Source organism: Dromiciops gliroides, chromosome 2 (genome assembly GCF_019393635.1).
Source record: "Dromiciops gliroides isolate mDroGli1 chromosome 2, mDroGli1.pri, whole genome shotgun sequence".
Classification (NCBI taxonomy): Eukaryota; Metazoa; Chordata; class Mammalia; order Microbiotheria; family Microbiotheriidae; genus Dromiciops; species Dromiciops gliroides.
Window position 1 is genome coordinate 527,585,510 of NC_057862.1, and position 25,548 is coordinate 527,611,057.

The 25,548-nt window shown below is 39.0% G+C and overlaps 1 protein-coding gene across 6 annotated transcripts in view; it reads left to right on the forward strand.

The window, feature by feature from the left end:
- Positions 1-25,548, forward strand: part of UNC5D (unc-5 netrin receptor D) — an 821,905-nt gene that overhangs the window by 744,070 nt on the left and 52,287 nt on the right. For all 6 annotated transcript variants that reach the window (XM_043988293.1, XM_043988296.1, XM_043988295.1 and 3 more), the window contains 2 exons: positions 5,903-6,071; positions 11,713-11,940. In XM_043988293.1, coding sequence (XP_043844228.1) covers positions 5,903-6,071; positions 11,713-11,940 — 397 coding nt within the window. The remainder of the gene's footprint in view (positions 1-5,902; positions 6,072-11,712; positions 11,941-25,548) is intronic.

The following is a 25,548-nucleotide window of genomic DNA, read 5'->3' on the forward strand; positions in this document are numbered from 1 at the left end:
CAATTTGGCTCATGACCTTCTCTGTAATATGTCATCTTAAAAAGATGCCTAGGGGACAGTTAGGTGGTACAGCGAATAAAGCACCGGCCCTAAATTCAGGAGGACCTGAGTTCAAATCCGACCTCAGACACTTGACACTTACTAGCTGCGTGATCCTGGGCAAGTCACTTAACCCCCATTGCCCTACCCCCCCCCAAAAAAAAAGATGCCTAGAGTCCTGAGGGGTTAAGTGACTTTGCCACAGTAACTTAGTGTACAAGGTGTCTCAAAAATCTTAGTATAGCATTAAGCTTTAATAGCATAAAGGCATATAACCCTCCCCCCCCCACCCTTGTATGTCAAGAGGCAGAACTTAGACCTATGTCTTTATGGATTAAGGCCTAGTTCTCCATGCACTGTACCATTCTGCCTTTCAGAAGGCTTCACAGAGGATTGGTAAAATGTAATTATAGCAGATGAAAAAGAAAACAAAAAACAGGAAGTGTCACTTAGGGTCAAAAGGCTTGGGGCCTTAATTCACTCAGCCCTGCAGGCTACTTATTCTGTAACTTGGGGCAAATAATTTAAATTCTCCAAGTCTCTTTATTCCACCTATAAGATATGATCATAATGCTTGCCTTTCCCTACCTGACAGGGTTGGCATGGAAATCACTAGACGATTTATACACAAGGGCTTTGTGAATCATAAAAGGTTTTATAGATATAAAATATTTTGACTTTTGACTTTGTTAATAGTCCTAGACCTAATGCTTTCATTAGTAGTAATAGAGCAACACCATACCTGGGAGAATATAACATATTAAGGCATTATCAGCCATTGATATTAGAATTGGTTTATCATATTATCCCAAACAGGAAATTGGAATGGACCTCAGGACAAAGTTATTTTGGAAAAAAAAGAAGAGTGTCGCATTCTAGTAAAGAAAATAAGGTACTGTAGAGTCTAGAGGCAGAAGAAAACACAGGCAACATCTCATACCAACAATGGATGGTTCCCTTGAGATGCTCCCCACAGTACTAGTAAACAGGAGAGAAATGAGTAGCATTTGATTACACTGGCATTCCCCCAGAGGTATTTAAGGGGAATTGATAATGAAAAGGGGGATAGTGAATCTTCTCTCCAACTGGAATATACTTGGTGGCAAGAAAGTGTGCAGTAATAATTTTCGAAGTGGATTCAGAAAAGAAAATATTTGAGGCTGGCTAGGACAGCAAAGATTCGGGGCCTGAATCTCCTCCATGTGGTGTTGGCACTTGGAATGGCTCTTCCATTCCTGTGGTCATTGTGTAGAGTAGAGGTCTTCATATGGTGTTTATGGCAGGGCTGGGAAAGTAAGCAATGTTGAGAATTACAATCTGAGCTTCCCCATAGCTGCTCCTTATGAATTCTACCAACTTTTCTTGTCATTTTCCATTGAAATTGAAAAGTGCTTGTCAGCAGCTATCAGGAATTTGTGTCAGGGACCAGGGTGTTCCTGTTTTAGGAAACTACTAAAGAGGTGAGACTTGGGCAGAACCCTGCAATTTGCCACTCTGGGCAATAGAAGGGTTGGACAAGGTTGCTGAGTACCTGGAGGGGCTTGACTTAGATAAGAGGGGAATGAACCAGAAGGAGAGATGAAGAGACAATTAAACAATACACTAGCACAAAGCCCTTCACACAGTAGGCACATAATGTTTGTCGTTAAATCAAATTGAACATTTATTGCGTGCTTCATATTTTTTCCTACTGCTGTCCCTTCCTCAAAATTCTGGTATCCATAAAGTATAACAAATATGAACATTTCTGCCGCACCAGCCACTGTAGCTCCCACAAGCATGTTATTCTACCACTTACTTTTTTTTAAGATGGAGAAAGCGAAGTATAAAGAACATGAAGCAATTTACTCTAGGACATTCAGCAGCTCAGGGAGGGCTAGTATTTGAATTTACAAACATGTCCTTCCCAGGCTGGCCTTTAAGAAGTCAATAGCTCCACCAAGACTGGCCTTGTATTAATTATAGCTTTTAGAACCTGGAGTTTACACAGCCAGGACTTCCCACTGTGTCTAGAATAACTCTCCTTCCCATAAACTTTATATTCTATAGCCTGGATTACAGTGGCATCCTGGCACTGTGGTAAATGCCCTGGATCTAAAAGACCTTGGTTCAAATTCTGGCTTTGCTACTGGGTGGTGACTGACCTAGGGAAGATATTTTAACCTCTTTGGGCTCAGTTCCTCCTCTGCAAAACTAGGGAGTTAGACTGCACATTCTTTTAAGATTTCTTCTAGTGTTAGGTATGTTATGTTGGATTGCTAGTATAATTCAATAGGACCCAAAAGTCTAAGACTTTTGGAACACTGTATGACAAAGGTGTTAGTTTAGAGATATTAGTAATTCACTCCATAACATCTCAGAAACTTACAATGTATTTTTTCCCCTCACTGTTGAGAAAAAGCATACCACCTCAATTGTGGTTTTTGTGTGTCAACATTTAAAATTTATTTTTAGAAAAAAATCTCCTTTTCTTTATAAATTTCATTTTTGCTTTTGCAGTTAGGGATTTTTATCTTAAAGTTTCAAACTCTAGTGAAAAAAAGCATGCCCATGACTTCTACATTCATTGCTTAGAATTTGAATTACAACCCACAGGTTTGGTCTTCTTGTTGCTATGATTGTTATTGCCTTTTCTTTCTTTGAGAAAACTTAGGTGGCAGCCCATCTATTAGACTGAAGATCTTAAGGAGGTGAATTTTTTCCAAATATGTTTAACATAATTTTATTTCATTGGTATATTACTTTCTTCACATGTCGATTACTACTCCTCTCTACCTCGGTAGGAATTCATGAGTTGCCTGGCCTGACAAAAATGCTCAGTGACAAGCTTCTTTGCTCTGAGCTAGGCTGGTCCTTGGATAACAGACACATCAGTGGCCACTGGGCCCACCTGCAAAGTAATTCCACCTTAGACTAGTCAGATTTGTGTGCATGTCCTTCAGGAGTTCTGGGTCCTCACCTGAAAGCTCCACTAAGGCATCAAGGTAAATTCAACTCATGAATTTAGCATTAACAGAGAAGTAAAATACAGTGCAATCTGTTACAACAGGAGAATATGAGTCAGGCATTTTGGGTTTTGTTCCCATCAGTTTGATTGACTTCTCTGTGACCTTATGCTTGAAACACCTGCCTCCACAGGTGTGTGATGAGTGTTAATTAATATTTGTAAAGCCCTCTGATTGCCACAGATAGAAGGAGGCAGGAAAGGGCAAATTATCATTAATCATGGAAAAATGGAGAGATTATATTTTGTTCCTTCACTGGAGTCTCTACACCCACTCACATTATTTTCACTGTAGGGGGATTAGATATAAATCTTGATTTACTTACTTTGCACTTATGGAAATAGCCAGTATCTGCTTTATGCAAAGCTCCCATCCCATGCTTTGCTTAATACCCAATATGCACTGCCTCTGACTCCTAATGCTGTTTAAGTTATTACAGAAAGGAGTCTTGCTATTCACAATGAGTGTGAGAGTTCATCTAATTAGCTGATTTCAGTTCATTTGGCATTAAATAATTCCCCAAATTCCCATATGTTTGAACAATATGTTCAACAAGGGGGATGATTCTCTGAAAGCAATTAAATAGTTCTTTTAGGAGAGCTTGTCATCGGTCACTCACAAGCATCCCTGCTATTGCTGTGCGTGATGAATGCAGGCACCAATTACACAGAAACCGCTTAACCCTCTCTAATGGCCTCTGGCAGTGGTCCACGGCTGCTGCCGCATGCTGGTTACAGCTCACATTTAAAATTTACGTTTTTCAAACCTCGAGCACATTGTTCTAAGCTGTTCATGGAGACTTCCCAATGGCTAATGGGCCACTTTCCAAACCCTCTCTCACCTGCCCCCCTCTAGTCCCCACAAGAAAAAAAAACCCAAAACCCTTTGTTTTTGCCCTTCCGCTCCAAAAGCATGACTTGCTTCCCTTGGAGAATCATCACCTGTAGCTTGACTTAATCTCCTGATCACGGTGCCTGAAAGTCAGCACAGGATGGTTTTCAGCTTCACCTGTATTTTGCTCCCAGCATGGGTAGGAATAGTCAAACTTGGGGCTGTAGTTAACTTTAAGTCAACTTGAATGCCTTTGAGTCTGTATAGGGCACTGCTTTCTGAGTCAATAGGGAAAATGTATGTGTCAGTTGTGGATGTGATGGCTGCCACCGGCTAGAGATGATGACCTACTGAGGTAGATATTTTAAGTTTTCTGCTGCTGCAAATCACAGATAACAAGATATAAGGGCAACTGCTAATATGTGTTGGAGAGAGGGAGAAAGGGGATAAAAGGAGAAGAGGAAGTGACAAAGAGAGAAAGAAAAAGAGAGAAGAGGGAGAAAGAGAAACAGAAGAGAGATAATCATTAGAACATAACGTCAACAAAAAGTAATTTAGGGGTCAAAGTTTGAATAACCTGTTTCATGAGCTTGTATAGAAGCTGTTAGAAAATAAAAAGCATTATGCATTGGAACAGGCCTTCTTTATGTTATCAAGGACGTGGCTTTTTCAAACACTGGTGACTGCTCATACATGGTATGGAAAGAGTGCTGTATTTAGTCACAGGATCTGTGTTCATATCCTGGCTTTGATGGTAATTACCTGTGACAAGCAAGTTATATAAGCTCTCTGGACCTCAATTTCTTCATCTATAAAAAATTAGTAGTTTGGACCACATTACCTCTAGCTTTAGATTGTGATTCTACAGTTCTGGAAGTGAAACTAAGGAACCATAATATTTATTCAGTTCTCATACTATTCCTTTCATCCTCAGAATATTTATTAACTCTACCCTGCTGTATATAAAAAAAATAAAGCAAAAAAAGATAAAGTAGATTATCCAAGACCACCTAGCCAGGCAATGGGGAAAGGGAGGAGAAAGAATACCCCAGGGTCCTCCCCCCAACTACTGTACTAGAAGTCACAATTCCCTCCTGAAGGACAAGGAAATAGAAAAAAGGGAAGGAGAAATGAAATAGGGACTCATTCAGTGAGGTGGATTTTTTTTCCTTCTGTTAACTGTCATTTTCTTTCATCTGTCTCATGACTCTGCATTCCCATTATGAATTATTCACAATACAGAGAACAAAATAAAAAATGTGAACACCAGGTTTGTGTGGGATGACGTTAAATTTAGACACCAAACGAGGGAGATTTGAAAGATCTATATTCATGTATTTGAAAATGCATATTTATAACTAACTGTCTGCTGTGCTGTCAATATGTATAACCTATGTATTTGTGCATTGGCAGAAAATACTTTTTCAAAATGAGGGAAGTTAACACTCAATCTGCGCCTAGCTGAAGGGCTGTTTTGTTATGTAATAAGTTCTTGTCATTATTTACTACTATGAAAATATTGTCGATAGTATCATTGGGAGGAAAGAATCTGGTGGCAACATTGTCAGCATCAGCTGTTTTCATCATGTTTGAACATTTGGACTTGGGTGTTCCATCAGTAAGAATCTTGCATTGCAGCTAGGAGAGGGGTTTGGGTGGTTCTACCCCCTGCACCCATCCTTTCTCCAACTCTGCACTGCAAATGTAAGCAGTCATTTGTCAGTTTCCCCTTCGTCCAAACCCTGGGTTTGAAATGTGGGCTTTTACTCACTCTGTAGGCATCAGCTGTTAAGAGCCTTGTTCTGTTGTTCTACAGTAAAACTGCTAGGAGTAAATAGAATTACTTTGCATGTATGTTACCCACTTTTTGGGCTGTGAGCAGGGCAACAAACTTGGTTTATGTTCAACCCTCAAGTACCATTCCTCTCTCCCCCGCCCCACTTGTGGAATGAGATCTGACTCTGCCATGCTTGACTCACCCTTCTTTTTGGCTCATGTTTCCTCTTTTCCTCCAAATGTAAACAAAGCCTCCAGCCAGATGGATCCGAAGTACTCCTGAGTCCTGAAGTCACCTGTGGGCCTTCAGACATGGTAGTCACCACTCCCTTTGCCTTGACCATACCCCACTGTGCTGATGTCAGTTCTGAAAACTGGAATATTCATTTAAAGAAGAGGACCCAGCAGGGCAAGTGGGAGGTGAGACCAAGTGTTTTTTTTTTTTCCTGAAACAATAGTATGCCTGATGGGAAAGCATGGTGTGCTACCTGGGAGGTAGACTTAAATTCTTTAATAAGTCTCATGAAACAGCTGTGTAAGTTTTAAATATTCCTATCTCCCCTGGGGTCATATGCAATATAAACCCTACAAAATAAAGTCAACCCTTTCATTTCCATGATAATGAAAGACAAAGGAGATACACCTAGATAGCTAATCAGATATGAGCCTCTTTGTGCCCAACTCTGTCTCTCTCCCATTTGGACTTGTATTTGGCTACTAAGTAGGAGAGCAGAAACAATAATGTAGACAAACCCCTTCTGATTTGGTTTCAGAATTAACTGGTAAAACTGCACATACTCCAACAACCTAGTGTACACTATTAAGTACTATGTAGTTCCCTAATGATGAGTGTGACCCAAACCTTGTCCTAATCATATTTTATTTGGTGACATCATCAGTTTAATTATCATTCTATGAAGTTGACTTCAAGATCTTTATATCAACGAGTCCATCAACAAACATTAAGTACCTGGAATGTGCCAGACATTTCGCTAAGCACCAAGCATACATATATAATTGTACATAATTGATTTGCAGTTTCATGTGCAAACATCTTTTTATTATTCTACTATGTTATGGAAAGGCTTATTTTATTTCATAAATTAAAAAGTAAATTAAATTAAAGTTTGAAATAATTTCTACTAACAGGAAACTTACATTCCAATGGTATAAACAATATGTACATACATAAATACACATGTATGTACAAACATACATAGCCTAAATTTAAAGTGAATAAATATAAAAGTATACAAAATACAGCAGTTTGGGAGAGAGGAGACTAGCAGTTGGGGGAATTACAAAAGGATTTATATAGAAGATGATGCTTAAGCTGTATCTTAAATAATGGGAGAGACATTGTAGCAGAGGTAAGGAGGGAGTATAATCCAGGCATGGGGAATGGCAGCACAAAGGCATGGAGATTGAGATAGAGTGTTGAGTGTGAGAAAGAGCAGTAAGGCAGTATTGGCTAGAGTAAAAATGTTCAGTGAGGCTGAAAAGATGGGTTGGAACCAGGTTGCCTAAGGCTTTGGAAGCTAACCAGAGGAGTTAATATTTTATCCTCAAGGCAATAGGAAGCTAGATTGTTTTAAAGGGTGTCACACAGTCAGATCTATACCTAAGGATAATTACTTTGGCAGCAAATTATAGGATAGACTATAATGGTGAGAGATTTGAGGCAAGGAGATCAATTAGGTGACTGTTGTAGTTATTTAGGTAAGCATGAGGAGGGTCTCAACTAAGTTTAGAGCTGTGTGGGGGGAGAAAAGGCATAGAATACATGAGATGTTTTGAAAGTAGAATTGGCAAGATTTAGCAGCTAATTAGATTTATGTGGGTTGGAGATTCGAGGATAAAGCTAAAGTCATGGACTTGGAAGACTGGAAGAATAGCAATATCTTCGACAGAAAAGGAAATTTGGAAGAAGGGTGAGTTCAGGGTAAAAATAATGAGTTCATCTTTGGATATATTGAGTTTGAGTCGTCTCTGACACATCCAGTTTGAAGTGTCCAAAAAGTAAATGGTGACAGGTGACTAAAGCTCAAGGGAGATAATGGGGATGGATATGTAGATATAGATGATATAGGGATAGATATATCTGGGGTCTGTGTGCATAGAGATGATTGTTAAATCTAAGTGAGCTGACAAGGTTACCAAAAAAGAATACAGAAAGAGAAAAGAAGCAAGCATGGGATGGGAGCCATAGTTAGGAAGTGTAACATGGATGATGAGCCAATAAAGGGTACCCGAGGACTGCTCATGTTGTGTGGATGAGGACCAGGAGAGAGTAGAGCTACAAAAACACAAAAAGGAAAGTATGAACAACAGTGTCAAAATGCAAAACACAGAATACAGAGGAATGAGGATAGAGAAAGGGTATGTTTATGCATATGTGTATGTGTGTGTGTGTATGTACACATACACATATCTTTCTTTGATCTCTCTATCATCTATTTGCTCTCCACACCAGTCACTATCTTGAGCTCCAGTCCTTCAAATGACTATCAGATATTTTGAGCTGAATGTTCCATATATGTCTCTCTCTATTTTTTTTTTTTTTTTGCGGGGCAATGGGGGTTAAGTGACTTGCCCAGGGTCACACAGCTAGTAAGTGTCTGAGGCCGGTGTCTGAGGCCGGATTTGAACTCAGGTACTTCTGAATCCAGGGCTGGTGCTTTATCCACTGTGCCACCTAGCCGCCCCCCATATATGTCTCAAATTCCACATGTCCCAAACAGAATGCATTAACTTCTTCCCCCCTCCCCCACCCAATCAAGCAACTTCCAAACTTCTTTATTTCTGTTGAGGGCTCCAACATCCTTATAATCTCCCAGGTTCATAATGTTCTGTTATATTTTGCCTTTTTACTCTCCACAACCCTATATAACTAAAGGATTCCCAAATCTTACTATTTCTGCTACCACAGGATCTCTTGATTGTGCCTGCCTTCTTCTCTCATGAAGCATCCCCATAATTCATCATCTCTTGCCTGACCTATTGCAATAGCTTCTTCCAATTGATCTCCCTTCCTCAAATCCATCCTCCACATAGCTGTCGAAATGATTTCCCTAAAGCACAGGTCTGAATGACATTCCCTACTCAAATTCCAGTTACTCCCTATGATCTTTAAGATCAAATACAAATGCCTTTGTTTGGAATTTAAAATCCCTCCAGAGCCTAACCCCAGCCTACATTATCAGCCTTATTGTACTTTACCCACCTTCTCACGGTATGAGGTCCTACAAATCTTACTGTTCCATGCACCCTCCCCCTTCCCCTCCCCATAATATGAAGCATTTCCTGATCTACACAACTGCGAGGGACTTTTCGCACACACACACAAATTAACTAGTATATATTCTGTACATACCTTTATATATATACATTATCTCTATAACTGATGAAAACAGCTCAAGATCCTGAACCCAAGAGACTTGGGAAGAGCAATACTTCCACCCAGTGCCCTCAGTCATCATCCTGGGAAGCAACTAACCCTTCTAGAGTTGCAGCCTGGAAACTGTTCCTGCAGGTGCTTCAGCCACAGCTATTGAAGACCCAGAAAAGAAAGTTCTTGACACCAATGTCCTTGTCAATATTAACTGGCTCAACATCTGTCACTGATATGATTTTATTGGTGGAAATGATATCAAGAGGAGGCACTGCCATCTGCTTTGCTCCTGTACCCTAAGGACCAGGAGACCTTACAGACTTACAGCTGAAATATCCTCCATTAGAATGTGAGCTCCTTGAAATCAGGGACTGTCTTATTTTTCTATTTATGTATCTCTAGAGCTTAGAACTTAATAAATAGTATTCATTCATTCATTCATTCATTCTCCACCTTACCCTACCCCCAGAATGTAAGTTCCCTGAGCTCAGGGGCTATTTAGTTTTGTCTTTGTATTCCCCACCTAATAGTACAGGGCTTGGACCATAGCAGGAACTTAGTGAATGCTTTTTTATTGTTTGCTTGATATGTACCTGCTCATATAACTGATTTCCTTTTTTTTTTTTTTTTTTTTTGGTGAGGCAATTGGGGTTAAATGACTTGCCTAGGGTCACACAGCTAGTAAGTGTTAAGTGTCTGAGACCAGATTTGAACTCAGGTCCTTCCTGACTCCAGGGCCGGTGCTCTATCCACTGCACCACCTAGCTGCCCCATAACTGATTTCTTAATTCCACGTCTTGATTTTCTCTTGGTTTCATCATCTTCTTGTTATTGGTAAGGAAAAAACATGAAAAAGGAACTTATAGGTATAGGTTACATCTATATTTGTTAGTATTTTATTATTATTTTTAAAAATGTGTGTGAGGGCAGCTAGGTGGCACACTGGATAAAGCACTGGCCCTGGATTCAGGAGGACCTGAGTTCAAATCCAAGCTCAGACACTTGACACTTATTAGCTGTGTAACCTTGGGCAAGTCACTTAACCCTCATTGCCCTGCCCAAAAAAATGTGAGAGAAAGAATGGGGGAAAGGATGGGAAAGAAGAAAGGGCCATAATAGGTGGTTAGAGAGTATGACAGACATGATCGAATTATCATCATCATTATCATTCTTAGAAAACTTAGGTCTGTGATTCTCCTGTGTGATAGGATTGATTATTTTTATAGCTTTATATAGCTATATGCTATCATGAAAGCACTGTAATTCTTCATGAATGATTCTGCTCTATTTAAGGATAAAAACCCAAATAAGTACCCAGTTCCCACCTGAACCAGGAGGTTGCTTTCAGAAAAGGATGGATGAAAGAAATTATCTATTTTTTAAACCGGTGTTTACATCTTCAAGTGAAGAAGATCATCACTGGGATTTTGCTTCCTGAATTCATACATTCCATTCTGCTTCCATTCCTATCATTGCCATTACATCTGGAAGAAGTTTCCTTGGGATAGCAAGTTTTATGAATTTCATTAAAAGAGTCAGCAGTATTATACCTTGCAAAGAATACTAGCTTGAGGAGCAGTTTGGCACAAGGGCATTGGATTTGAAGTCAGAGGATCCAGTTTTTAAATTGTGGCTCGACTACTTACTATCTGTGTGACCTTGCATAAGTTACTTCTTCATCTCAGGGCTTCAATTTCCTCCATAAAATGTGGTGGACAGGTTCCATAATTTCTAAGGTACTTTGTAAGCCTAAATCACATAATCACTTTGAATCCTAGCTCTACTATTTTTATTACCTGTGTGACCTTAGAAAACTTACTTTAATATTTTGAAGACTCAGTTTCCTCATCTGTTAAATAAAGGGCTAGGTCAGACTGTACAATCACAGTGTAACTTAAATTCTAAATTTTGTGACCATATGTGATGTCATTTGAGATTTAAAAATTATTTTCTCTTCTTTTTACCATCTTAGTTTCCCTTTCCTTGTGTTGTTTCACTGGCTTATCAGTTCTCTTTTGTTTGTTTGTTTTGAAGTTTTTGTTGTTAAGGGAGATGGCATTGGGCTTCTGTTTTCCCAGTGCTAGCAAATTGCAAATAGCTAAGAGGTAAGTGGTGAAATACAGCAGGAGAAGCTACTCAAATTGGGTATTTAATGGTGCTTCATGAATGGTTCTGCTATACTGAAGGGCAAAAACAACCAGTGATGAAAATGTGTATTACCTTGATCGATACCAAAGGGGAAAAAAAAAAAAAAAAGGTGTTCAGAAGCAGGCCAATATAAACATTTCCCTTATTGACTTTGATGTTCAAGACAATTTCTTAATCTGACATTGAAAAAAAAAGTAAGTAGGAGTAGTAGGACATTCAAAATGACACTGAAATTGCTTATGCATTGTTATTATTATTTATTAAGTAGAAATTAATTGTACTGTACATAACCATAACTACAGTTGCTTACTAAAGTAGTTATCATGATTGATGAAGTATTTTTATTAAGTATCAAACCAATTAGAACAATAAAAATATTCTGGGGGGAAAATATGGACTTGTAGAATGAATCTTAAACAATGTATCAATTTTAATGTTAAAAGAGTCGTGTGTGTGTGTGTATGTGTGTGTGTGTGTGTGTGTGTGTGTGTGTGTGTGTGTGTGTGTTTGTTTCCTTAACAGGAGGTGATGTCAGTGGAGGATGAATCTACTTCCTGTTATTGCCTCTTGGACCCATTCGCATGTCATGTCCTCCTGGACAGCTTTGGGACCTATGCACTGGCTGGAGAACCGATCACTGACTGTGCTGTGAAGCAACTCAAAGTGGCTGTCTTTGGCTGCATGTCGTGCAACTCCCTGGATTACAACTTGAGAGTATATTGTGTGGACAATACCCCTTGTGCATTTCAGGTTAGCCTTGTCTTTCTCTTTCCTTCCTGTGTTCTCATAACAGCAAGTGGTTTCTGGTCACCTGAAAGATATAGAAAGTTTATTTATTCAACAGACATTTGTTAACTACCTACTGTATATAACCTCAGTGCCTAGAAATATAAAGTTAGATAAAATATGGTCCCTATCCTCACAAAACATATAGTTTGGGGAGGAGATAAGACATATACAGAAATACATGTAATAGGTGATTTTAAACAGTGATACATCAGAGAAATGCAAAAACAACATCCAAAAGATAATGTTACTGTTTTGGGATCAGTGAAAGTTTCACAAATGAGATGATTTCTGAGATAGAATATAAAAGATAGGTAAGATCTCAACAGGTGAAGAATAGGGAATAGTATATATTGACCACTATTTATTGAGCATATATTAAGATATATACTTATACACATACACAGATATATGTGTGTATCCATTCATCTATCTATATAGATATACATATGTGTACATGCACACACATACATACACATATTCACATATTCACATACAGGCACTCAAATATATGTGTATGTCTAAATATAAATATATACATATATAGAAACACATATTATTCATATATACAGAGCTTTGTCCTGTGGTGCTAAATTTAGAGATCAGTGACCATATACCTTCTGCAGGATAAAAGCTACAAAGTTACCAAGAATAAACTAAGAATAATTAGTTAAAATTGGAAGCTACCAGGTGGAGGATTAGGCTAAGTGCCTCCCTTAACACCACCATCCTTATCCCCTTAAACTGTAGCCTCCCCAGCAGTGATCCCCAAACCATCATCATCCATGTGTTTCTATCTCCCTCCTAATGTCCAGCGTACCTCTCCTTTGTCCCACTTGAAGATTTGCTTCCTCAAGCTTGTCCAACGGGCAATCCCATAGTGTGTTACTCATCTCATTACAACTCTGGTAAAAACTCAGACGTAAATGAACATAACAAGGGAGGGTACGGTGCAGGGACATGGTGTGTGTGTGTGTGTGTGTGTGTGTGTGTGCACGCGCGCGCATGCTGATATGTGCATACATGTGGGTATGTACTTTTCTGATTAAGAGCCAGTCTATGGAGTAGAGCAAAGTGGAGGTAATTAAGCCAAAGGTTCTATATTAAATATCCCCAATTTTGCTTATAGCTATACAGTCATTTTATGAACTGAATTGAGCAATGAACACAGGTTAATTTTCATCTATGTTGTTTGTACTCACATAAAATTTACCTTAAATAAACTAGTCATAGAAAGCCGAGGCCAATAATAGCTCCAACGATAAATGAAAACATTTGTGCATGTTTAATCTCTCCATAAAAGTCATTTCTCTTCTGTTGTACCTTATCCTGCATACTTACTATTTTAGTCCTGGATCATTCAGTTTATCTCAAAGAATATTTATTCAATCTCAGACTTTTAAGACAGCAAGCTGGAAAACACATGTTTACCAATAGAAATGAGACAGTGCCTGAACACTGAGCAGGACTCGATGAAGGTGATGTGGTAGTGTTTGTGTTCTCCAAAGCTGTTCCTTATTTATTTTCCAGCTCCCGGGTTTGAATGTGAAAGGTGTATTAATTACTCTTTTCTCAGTCATCAGCATCTATATTTCTAGCAAAGGCACTATTTGGTAGCTTAGAGAAACTCAAAATCATATGATAGAGTCCCATGTGCATTTATTGTCTCAGAACTGCCACCCTCCACATTACTCTTCAAAACTTGGAATCCAATAGTAATTATGGAGAGGTGGGGATGAGGAGGAGACATTTTCAAAAACAGTACAGTTGGAGTATTTTTACTTAAGGGGATCCTCAGTGAGTGCTTGCTGAGAAAATGGAATTGCCTATAAATCATCTTGGTGTCAGCATCACCACAAATATCTTAAATATCCACCATGAAGAAACTGTTAAAAACTCCCATAACCAGGGCAGCTAGGTGGCAGAGTGGATAAAGCACCAGCCCTGGATTCAGGAAGACCTGAGTTCAAATCTGGCCTTAGACACTTGACACTTACTAGCTGTGTGACCTTGGGTAGTCACTTAACCCTCATTGCCCACCAAAAAAACAAAACAAAACAAACAAACAAAAACACTCCATATTAGAGGAATTTTGAAAGACTTAAAGGAATGTAGTAAAAGAAGCAGTCTCTGAAGAATTTTTTTCTCATTTTAGATGTCCTACTATTCACTTTTGTGACTATCAGCCAATTGTTTACAACACTACAGTTCTTGGAGACCAGCTGGGGAAACTTCCCATCTTTCCATTTTGAGAAAACAATGGTTTAAGGCAGAGGCCAGATTCAGAAAATCCTCAAGATCTTTTTTTTTTTTTAATTTTAAATAATGCCCTCACTGACCAGAAATAGCCAGGTGGATTTGAACTTCAGCCAAATGGTTAATTCTTAATGAATTGCCAACATCTCTTCATCAAAACTACCTAATATTAGACATTTTTAGTTTAATTAAAAAGCATGCATTTTCTGAATGCGCTGGTATGGAATTTGTACTAATGAGAACTATAAAATAATTTTTCTTCTTGGTATCTATTAACTTTCCTTAAGTATTAGTGCCAACTTAGCTAACATCAGGAAAAATAATTTGCCACTTAATCATCATCTAAATAGATAATATATATTAAGTATTTTGTTATTTTGTTAATAATAATACTTTTATACAATGCCAGTAATCAATTGATTAGCAAGCATTTATTAAACATTTACTATGTTATAGGTACTATAGTAATGGCAGGGGATACAAAGAAAAATAAAAAACAGCCCCTGCCCTCATGTATCTTACATTCTATCAGGGGAGACATAAGAATATACAAGATAAATGTAGAGAAAGGGAAGGAAATAAGCATTTATTATTATTTCTGTAACCTGAGCTGGAGGGGTTCCATACCAATGGGCTTTGTGGCTCTGGTTACATCTCATATGATCTTTACAATAACCCTATGAGGTAGGTGCTTCAGAGAGAGTAGAAGGTAACTATAGAGGCAACAGGACTAGGAACTTGAAGCAAGGAGTTAAGGGGTGGGAATTAGGAAAAGCTTCCTTGAGTTGTTAGGTGACCCTTGAGCTGAGTCTTGTAGGAAGGCAAGGATTCTAAAGTCAAAGGTTGGGAGTGAGAATATTCTAAGCACAGCCAACAGGCAAATGAAAAGGAATGGAAACTGGAGATCCTAGGTGGGGAAGAGCAAGTAGGCAAGTATGGTTGGATCACAGAAAGCATGGAAGGTAATAGAATGTAAAAAAATGTAGAAGACTAGGAAGGAGATGGGTTGTAAGGAGTTTTACATGTCAAACATTGTCCTCGAGATAATGAGGATCTGATAGATTCTATTGAGTAGAGGGTAGCAGATATAGGCTTAAGCACCTTTGTGGAGAATGGATTAGATAGGGGAGGGACATGAGATTGAGAGACCAGTTAGAAGTCTGTTTCAATAATCCAGGAAAGAAGTGAAGTCTCAAATTAAGGTGGTTACTATTTGGTTGGAGAGAAAGGGATATATAAAACTGATAATGTAGAAAATGAAATCTGGCACAAAATTGGATGTGATGGACCTCCGCATCATCAGAGACTAGAGTGAATGAGGACATATTGAGACATGATTTCACATGCATGTGGGACAAGGAGAAGTAGGGGAGAGGAAACTGCTCTCATTGAATGGTTTCTTTCTCTCTTCTCTCTCTTTGTCCCCTATCCTGGAGTACTCTCCTTCTTCATCTCTACCTCCTGACTACCCTGGCAGTTTACTTCAAGTCCCAGATAAAATCCCACCTTCTATAGGAAGCCTTTCTTGATCCCCTCCTTAATTCTAATGCCTTCTCTCTGTTGATTATTTCCAATTTATTTTGTATATAACTCTTTAGAATGTAGTTGGTTTCATGTTGTCTCCTCCATTAGACTCTGGTCTCTTCCAGAGCTGTACTGTTTTTTTTTTTTTTACTTTTCTTTGTATCCCGTAACACTTAGCATAGCGCCTGAAAACAAAGGTGCTTAATGAATATGCATTGACTGATAGAATAATAGAATTTCCAAGTTAAAATCAGGACCTAGTTGATATTACCTAGCATACATTTATAAGAGGAGCCAGTCAGTATGGTTTTGTGATTTGTTGCAATTCAACAAATCAGCATATAAATTGAAGTGAGGGAGATGGTTGGTGGAAGTAATCCAGTTTTGGGGTCTGGTAATTGGATCAAGGAACAAGGTTCTCAAGAGCAGAGAATGGTGTAGAGTTAAAATGGTTTCCAGGCCATGGAGATTGTGAAGGAAAGACAGTATAGACAGAAGAGAGGCGACGGCTGACAGAGTAGAGAGAGATGAAGGGATTGGAGATCAAGGTAAGTATGAAAAGTCATTTAAGGAGGAGTAAGATATAGGGAAAGATGGAAGGACCAAAGGTTATGGTCTGATAAAAGCAGTTTTTGAATGTGGAAGTGAAACAGTTTTAGGTGAGTGCAAGCCAAATTAAATCAATAAGAATTTATTAAGGTCTTACTATTTTGCCAGGCACTGTGCCAAGTGCAAAAAATATACATACAAGCAAAAAGTCCAAAATCTCAAGGAGCTTCTATTGTAATGAGGGAAGATAACACATTAAAAAAACATGAAAAGGAGGGTGAGGGAAGAAGGTAGCCTCACAGGGTCCTAGTTGTGAATGTCAGGAGAATGAGGAGTGTATCCTGGAGAGGAATGGGCATAGAGCCCCTGGCCACATTCCTTAAAATGAAGGTTCTGGGAGGAATCAGCCAATGAGAAGAAGGGGATTAGGAGTGGAGTGTACTTCCACTGAGAAGCCCATGAGTGGAGTGAACTTCCAGGGGGAAGAAATTTCTGTGGCATAGTAGAGAGAGTCCAGAGAATCAGGAGTGAAACCTGGAGTGAAATGAAGACTGCAAGATCAATTGCATGGCCATCCCATGATGTATCTGAAGTGGAATGGAGTGATAGGCCATGGGGAATGAATAATTTCTCCAAATGAGAAGTTATGATACTTGAGCGAACTTTGGCATGTGTAAATTTAGAATAAGGGAAGGAGTTCAGATGAAGAAGATTATAAGGCAGGCACTAAAAGTCATTGAGGAAAGAAGGAGAATATCCTGGTGGGGAGGAGAGGAGATAATAGCTAGCAGAATCTAGAATAGATCATACATTTGAATTAAAATTACACCTAAGAAGGAGAGTTTCCTGAGTCATAATGATAGTGGTAGAGGACAAATGCAGAAATGTCTATGTGTTCCAGGAGTACTCTGACATTTCCAACGTGGCCAGTGAGTGTGGGCGGGTTGGTATTAATGAAACCAGCATGAGAAAGAACATTCAGGGATAATGTGGAAGGGGTTGGCAGATGTGTAGTGGAATTTGGAGGTGGAGATGGGAAATAAATGGGTTGAAGAACATGAGGATGACTGAGTAGATAGCTAGGGTGAAGGGACAGGTTTTTGGCAGCTTGAAAGGGTGGGTAGAATAAAAATGGGGTAGGAATATACTTACTACTGGGCAATGAATCAGAGTAATAATGAGGTCCCTTGATGAAGGTAGGGAATTAGAAGGCACAAAGTCAGGGTTTTATGTAGGCACAGCCTTCAAATGTCCCACCTGCTATGTTGCTATAAGTTAGGGGCTAGCTTGCTGACCTCCTGAAGGTGTTAAGTCCTGATTTGTATTAGCCCTGCCATTTCTTCAGGCATGAACTCTAGTGAAGAGGCAGGCTTAAGCTCTGTTCCCAATCATGCTCTCCTGTATTGGACTTTTGGGCCTATCCAGAAACTGTGCAAGCAGTTATGGTATGGTACAGCAGAGACAGTGCTGTCCTTGGAGTCAGACCACCTCTGACCCTAGTTTTGTAAGCCTATGAAAGTCAATTAAGCTCTTGATGCCTCAGCCAACTTCCTAGTACTGTTCTATTGCCATATATATATATATATATATATATATATATATATATATATAATGACCTATATGATTGAAGATACTTCTCATAAGGAGAGTTTCCTTTGATGAGAAATAATATTTTTGCATATTAATATCATCCCTACTTTTAGTTTCAAGATCTTATCCCCATTATCTGAGGGTAGATCATTTATTTTTCATAGATGATTCTTGTTCTCTCCTTCATCTGCAAATGGCAATTTCCTTTGAAAGAAGAATTTGACCATTAGTGGATGTGCCTTATTATTATCATCAGCAGACAAAGACAGCCCTCCACCTCCCTCATCCCAATGCACAGGAAAAGCACCATTAGTTGATTAATTAATCATTAAGCACTGAACAATAATTTAAGTATTTCTACCTTTCCTGACTCATTGATGAATTACTACATCACACAATCAAAGAATCTCAGAGCTGGAAAGGACCTTAGAGCCAGTCTGGTACAACTTGTACTTGAAGCTAGTATTCTTTCTACAATATTCTTAGTGAGTTGATCATACAAGGCTCTAATTGAAACCTTCCAGTGAGGAAAATTTACTCTCTTCCCAGGCCAACTATTTTTGGAAAGCTTATTAGTGACGTTCTGCCTTCTACTTCTTTGTATCTAACTGAAATCTCCCTCTACAACCCCTCCCCATCTATCCCTGGATGTACCATATCTGATTCAATGGGCCACCCAGAGCTTGGGTTTTCAGATAAACGCTTTTTCTAAACATAAGTACAAAGTGACCGTAGATAGCTTCCCTTCATCTTCTGTGACAACAAATTCAGTAAAAACAACAGGTTTTTACATTTTTACACAACCTGAGAGAAAGTTCCCTAGGATCTCAGAAGCTTCCTGCATATAACATCGAGTGGTATTTATCTAAACTGCCTTGGTCTGTTTATGAAGAGTCAACTCAAAATGTTCTGGGCATAGCCAAATAGCTCCAATACCTTTATCTGGAAAGACTAAGGTCACTCACTGCATACTGAGCCATTGTCAGTCCTCTTGACTTTTGTCTTGCCACTGGACTTTGATGCCTGGAGGAGAGAGTGAGGCTGACAACTTTGCACAGCTCTGCCTCACTTAAATCCAATTCACTGGCAAGTCAAGACATCACCCTCATTATGTCATTGGTCCTCTTTGAGAATAAAGGATGAAGAACATCAAAATGTTCTGGGTCTGCACCATAGCATCCTGGACCACAACACTATTGTTCCTGTTCATCATAACTAATCTCATTCTCATATAAGGACCTTTTAGATACTGGAAGACAGACACCATTGACATCCCCTCTCCCCACAGTATTCTTTTCTTCAAACCTAATATTCCTTGTCATTTCCTTTGAATTTAGAGTAGGTAGGAGCTCAAAATTACTTGAACCAAGTCTTTCCTTCATCCTTGGTTCTGTTCATGGTTAGACTTCCTTGCATTCTCTTTCTCTTTTTTTGTCCTTCTCTTGCTTTTTCTCCCTCCTTGTCCTCCCTTCTAATCTCCCTCTCTGTCCTCCCTATCTCCCTCACATCCTCCTTTCTTTTTAGCCCTAACCAAATCTACTACTACATCTCTGATATAGAAACTAAGTACAGATTTCTGACTTGTCTGCAGATTAGTCTCAGAAGGCAACCTACTAGTATGAGAGATGAAGTGATTTGCCTGCCCTTAGTCACAAAACAAGTGCTTGTCAGAGGCTGGCCACAACTTTCTGAATCTAAGACCTAGCTCCCAGTTTCTATTTTCCAGAAAAGTGAGGAGCTATTAACCTTTTCTCAGGACCATTTCTACATATACTCTGTTTATAACTATTTAATAATAAATTTGTACATGTTTTCAAAAAATACTTTCTTGAAAAGGAACATGGGCTATTGTCAATTGACCCACTAAAATTGCTACACTATGTACAAACCCAGGAAACACAATTCATTTTGGAATATCCAAAAAACCCTGGCAGATTGTCATGAGCTTTCTCTCTCTCTCTCTCTCTCTCTCTCTCTCTTTCTCTCTCTCTCTCTCTCTCTCTCTCTCTCAGCTGATGATTACGTATCCAGCACTAACTCATTTTCTATAACTCCAATGGAGCCCTTGGGTATTTAATCAAAATTAGTATGTATTTTTCATGGGACATTTCTGCAGAAATCATCTGTGTTAGAGTTTGCCACAACTTTAGCTGTAATGAAATGCTTGTCATCCTTTGGGAGTAGAAGCAAGGCTGGTTGTGACAGCTGATTTTCTATAGCAGGGAATATTTTACATCCTAAAGAAATAGACATCTGAACCAAAAATATGCCCCTCCAGAACTGTGCCTTCCACAAAGAAGAAATTTTCACTTGGACAGAAAGGTTACTAACAGTCATTAGAACCTCAGTCTTGTTCTCAGAAGAGCTGAGTTTGAGTCCTGGTTCTGATATTTCCTGATTCTTCATGGCCAAGTGAGCATGGGAATGTCATTTAAACTCTTTGTACCTCACATTCCCTATCTATAAAACAGGAATGATAATACTTGGATTATCTTCCTCCCAAGGTTGTTGGGCATAATACACTTTGGAAATCTTAGAAATATATAAGAATGTAAATGATTATCCTTATGGGGATCCTTATACAGCATAAAATTGAGACCCATCATATCCCAATAACCTTCTGCTAGATATATTCCAGCTTATCAATAATATCCTTAATAAAATGTGATATGATAGTAATTGCTTGATTTGAAAGGTTAACATATACACACTATATGTGTAAGGATAGAGGTTCATGCCAAATAATCATAGAAGGCTCAAACGTCTGGATTAAATCCATCATTCAATAAAATGAATAATTCATTGGTTAGTTTGAAGATATCATAAGGGCTTGGCCTCATTATATAAAGACAGATGATACCACCCAGGAAATGTCTTCTGATTGGCAAATGAAAATCAAGTAATACTTCTTGGGTTTCATCTAAAAACACCAAGTTAGTTTGGAGGCAGTCAAGTGGACTGCAGTTTTAGGAGTTGAAGATTCTAGGTTTTTGGATGAGAATCACTTTTTAGGGTCAGAGAATTTGCTTCCTTCACTCTCTTCATAAACTATGTTACCAAAGAGACTGAACTAGGAGGAAACAATGCATTTAGCTGGAAGTAGAGAGAGACATAATGAAGACAAAAGATCTGCTGGGAAAAAAAAAGTCAACTCAGTATACAGAGACAGATTGGACTAGATTATGACCTTGTGAACCTTAAAAGATCAGAAGACCTAGAGGTCTAGTTGGCATGAGTAGCAATATCCCTGGAGAAGCAGTGAATGAAGTTAATATCTGCCTCAGGAGCTGAGAGACATTCTGAGAACAAACTGGATGGCTTCAGGATTCTAAAATAACACTGATCCTCAGAGCCAAGAAGAGAACTCCATCAAAAAAATACCCCAAGGGAGAAAAGGACTTCCAGTAATTAGGAGCTATAACCTATACCTTTGGCAAATGGGTTCCTTCCACATACCCCTCATTATTTTGCTATAAATTTACCACACTCATTTCTGGGTCCTACTATGTATAAAGAAGATGACGAACCACTAGTTGGGAAGGATCATTTTTGTAATGACTTTACTTGCTATATCTACTTAATATATACCCTTTCTAAAAGGTTATAATGAGGTTTGGCTGATGGGAACACACTGATGGGGGCTTATTGAGCAAGAGTTTTAGAAACCCTAGTGACTCTCATTGGTACTTCTAGAACTCAGAGAGAGTACTAATCAACTGCCCCCGGGGGACCAGGTTTATGAGTGTGAATCAGGATCTAAGTACAAATTTCCATTAGTCAAATGGTATTTGTTAAGTGATCTCTATCTATCTCTATCTCTATCATCTCTATCTCTATCTCTACCTCCACTTCTATCACTGTCTTTGTCACTGTCTCTATCTCTCTATATGTATATGTAGATGTGTATATATAATATATACATTTATGTGTATATATAATATATACATTTATGCACATGCATCTGTATATGTGTATATATACATACATACACACACACATGCACATATATGTATTGGGGATAAATTTTGAGTAGTCTCAGAGGCAACATACCAGCACTAAGTGGGATGAGGGAAAACTTCTTGTGGAAGGTGGGATTTAAGCTGAGACCTGAAAGGAAATCAGGGAAACTAGGAGACAGAAATGAGGAGGGAGAAAAGTCCAGTTATGGGGAATAGCCAGTGAAAATGCTCCAAGTTAGGAGATGGGATATTTGTATAAGAAACAGCAAGGATGCTCTTGTCACTGGGTCATAGAGTAATGTAGTAGATTAAGGTGAAGGATGACTGAAAGGAAGAACCCAGGTTATGAAAGGCTTTAAATGCTAAAGAGAGGGTTTTATATTGGATCCTAGAAGTAACAGGGAGTCCCTGAAGTTTTACTGAATGGGAGTGAGTGAAGATATTCAGACCTGCTATTGGGGAAGATCAGTTTCACAGAGGAAGTGCTACATATTCATATAATTTGTTTGGGGGAATCATTCACAATGTGTACAATGATTGTCAGTTCATTCCATGAGATAACTATAAGGATTTTCCTATTTATGGAAAACTAGTGCCTATTTTTTCCCCTGCTGCTTGGAATAGGTTGTGTAATTATGCCTGAAGGTGAGTAGGGGTGAGAAGAGGAGTTCTTTTTTTTTTTTTTTAAAGTGAGGCAATTGGGGTTAAGTGACTTGCCCAGGGTCACACAGCTAGTAAGTGTTAAGTGTCTGAGGCTGGATTTGAACTCAGGTACTCCTGACTCCAGGGCCTGTGCTCTATCCATTGCGCCACCTAGCTGCCCCAAGAGGAGGAGTTCTAAATGGCCTCTCATCCTTTCTGGCTATGTGTTTCTATGAATAATTAGAACTGCCATTTTTGTTGTTGTTGTTCTTATTTAATATCCCTTCCTTTGCTTCTGATAAATTCAGTGCAGAGGTGGAGGAATGGTGGTATATTCTGACATTTGCAAATTCTGTTGTTGTTTTTTTCTCCTTCCAAAACCAAACAAATCCTGACTTAGTAATGTCAAGGAATTAAGCACTCACCCTGTCTTATAAAAGAATAACTCGATTCTGTCATCCATCTCTTATACTCCTAGCCATGCCTCTTGATATTCATTACTTACTTGGAATTAATGTGGATTTAGAATCTAATTTCAAAGGATTTCCTAGAGATGCACTTCTTGTGTTTATCAATAATGCAACCTTGGGAAATATTGTTCAGGTAACTCATTTAAAGACAAAAACACCGCAGCAACATAACATTTTGTTGTGTTTTCTTTTAGAGTTCAAACAGTTTTGTCTTATAAATATGTGAATTCACCTTGGCTGTTTAAACCTCCCCAAAGCATGTTCTAATATCCATCTCTGTCTTTTATTCAATCAACATAAAGAGCTTGGTGAGGGTACCAAGGATAAAATTCTGCTGGCCAGGTTTCTTAAAAGTATATAACCAGGGGGGCGGCTAGGTGGCACAGTGGATTCCAAAATCTGTCCTCTCCCACCTTTTACCCCAGGAAAATTGTGATAATAAGGCTCAGTATGCATATATAAATAACAAAAATATATAAAGTATATAAGGGCTAAAGAGGTAGAAACATGTAAAGAATTCCTCTCTCCCTCCCCCCAAAACTTGGAGCGGGGTATGGTGAAGGAAAGAGTGGAAATATATACATTATAAAAGCAATAATTGTTTTTTCTTCATAGAAGAAGCCACATTTGACTTGGCCAGAACATACTTATGTATATTATTCTTACGATGAATCTACTCCCTTCAATACCTCTCCCCCAGCAAATTAATTTTATCTGGGGGGCAGCTAGGTGGCACAGTGGATAGAGCACTGGTCCTGGAGTCAGGAGGACCTGAGTTCAAATCTGGCCTCTGACACTTAACACTTACTAGCTGTGTGACCCTGGGCAAGTCACTTAACCCCAATTGCCTCGCTAAAAAAAAAAAAAAAAGTATATAACCAGGTTCTGCCTACTTGGGGTCTTAGAAAGGAAAGCTTCCATGTTTGTTAATATTCACTGCCAATCAGAAACCTACTATAGGTTCTAGCTTCCAATTTCCTTAATTCAGATGTCCATATTTGAAGAAAAGACTGAATTAGCAAACCAAAGATAGGCATAGGATCTCAAAAGAGTGTCACATTTTTTAAGATTGGAAACCCCAAGAAAGGCAAGAATGACTTTAGAGCAAGCCCCCTTCCCTGTGCTAAGAAATGGGACACCAAAATAAGAGTCTGAAAATTTGAATTTCAGCTCTTTTACTTGTAGTAGCCATGTGACATTGCAAACAAAAATTTTCCTTCTCTCTCTCTCTCTCTCTCTCTCTCTCTCTCTCTCTCTCTCTCTCTCTCTCTCTCTCTCTCTTTTAAATTGCCTATACCTCCCTTCCAACTTCCTCAGGAGGGAGAATTATGCTGACAGTACTCTTCTCTACCCCATCTCTCCTGTAGAGAGTCCTTTCTGGGCAATACCAGAGATCTGACCTAGCCTTAAAGATGGACCCAATTTTATTAGAGCATGATTTTTCTCTGCATTTGTGAGATCAGCAGGTCCTTCAGAGCCAAAAAAGGACTGGATATTCTCTAATGCTCAAGACCCTTGTGATGTGGTACATCTTTATCTTCACTTCAGCCCTAGGTGCCGAAGCTGGGGTGATTATAAAATGTAGCATTGGTCTGGGGCCCTGTCAGTTATCTAGACCAATCTCTGAAATGAGCAGTTATGGCCTAACCCCAAGAGATATATGATTCTCCAATATGAAGTAGGGGCTTGTAGGGGGGAGGATGGTCTTATCCTAACCCTTGTAATGATTGGAATGACGCCACCTGTTGGAGACTTACTGCAGGACGCTCCACCATGAAAAGAAGGCGTCTGAGGGCAAGACATGCAGCTCTTCGGCATCAGGAAGTGACATTTGCTTGTGGGAGGAAGAGGGGGCAAGGTTGGTGCTCTCACTCTCTTTCCTCAGGACTCGGGTGGAGAAGGGAACTAAAAATGTGCTCTCCCTTTAATAGATAGATGAATCTAGGCCTTTCTCTCTCTCTCTTTACCAAATTCTTATTCTCCTTAATAAATTCTTAAAAGTCTAAGTCTTACTAAAGCTTATAATTTATTGGCGACTACTCATTAGATATTTTAGACAGTATAGCTAGAATTTTAGGCCCTTACACCCTCCCCACAGTAACTATCATATGTGTTATTCCTAACACAAGCATACCTACCGTTATCTGCTAACATTCTCATATAGCTTCCTTCTTCTACTCTGTAAACTCCCATTATCCCACTTCTGAGCCTGGTTGACCCCAAGCATTAGCTTTATAACAAGCACTAGCACTAGCATTATAAGCTAACCAAGTTCCCACTTCAGCAGAGGGAAAATTCACCCTCCTCTCAGCATGTTTATCACCCAAACCACCCCATCACCCTTGACTGTGAAAGGCATTTGTTGGAGAGTGAGTGAAGGGCTCCATTCTGGTTTGTCCTTTTTGGGTAGGACAGAAGAAAGCACACAAATTGGTCAGATATGGATGGTTTGATATTGGTGGCACAGATTGCCCTCACAGTTACATTATCCTTTCCTCTTTCCCCCTAGACCTACTCCTTTTCCAAATTTCCATATTATTTTCTAAGATACCACTATCTTTGTAGGCATTATAGTTCATAAT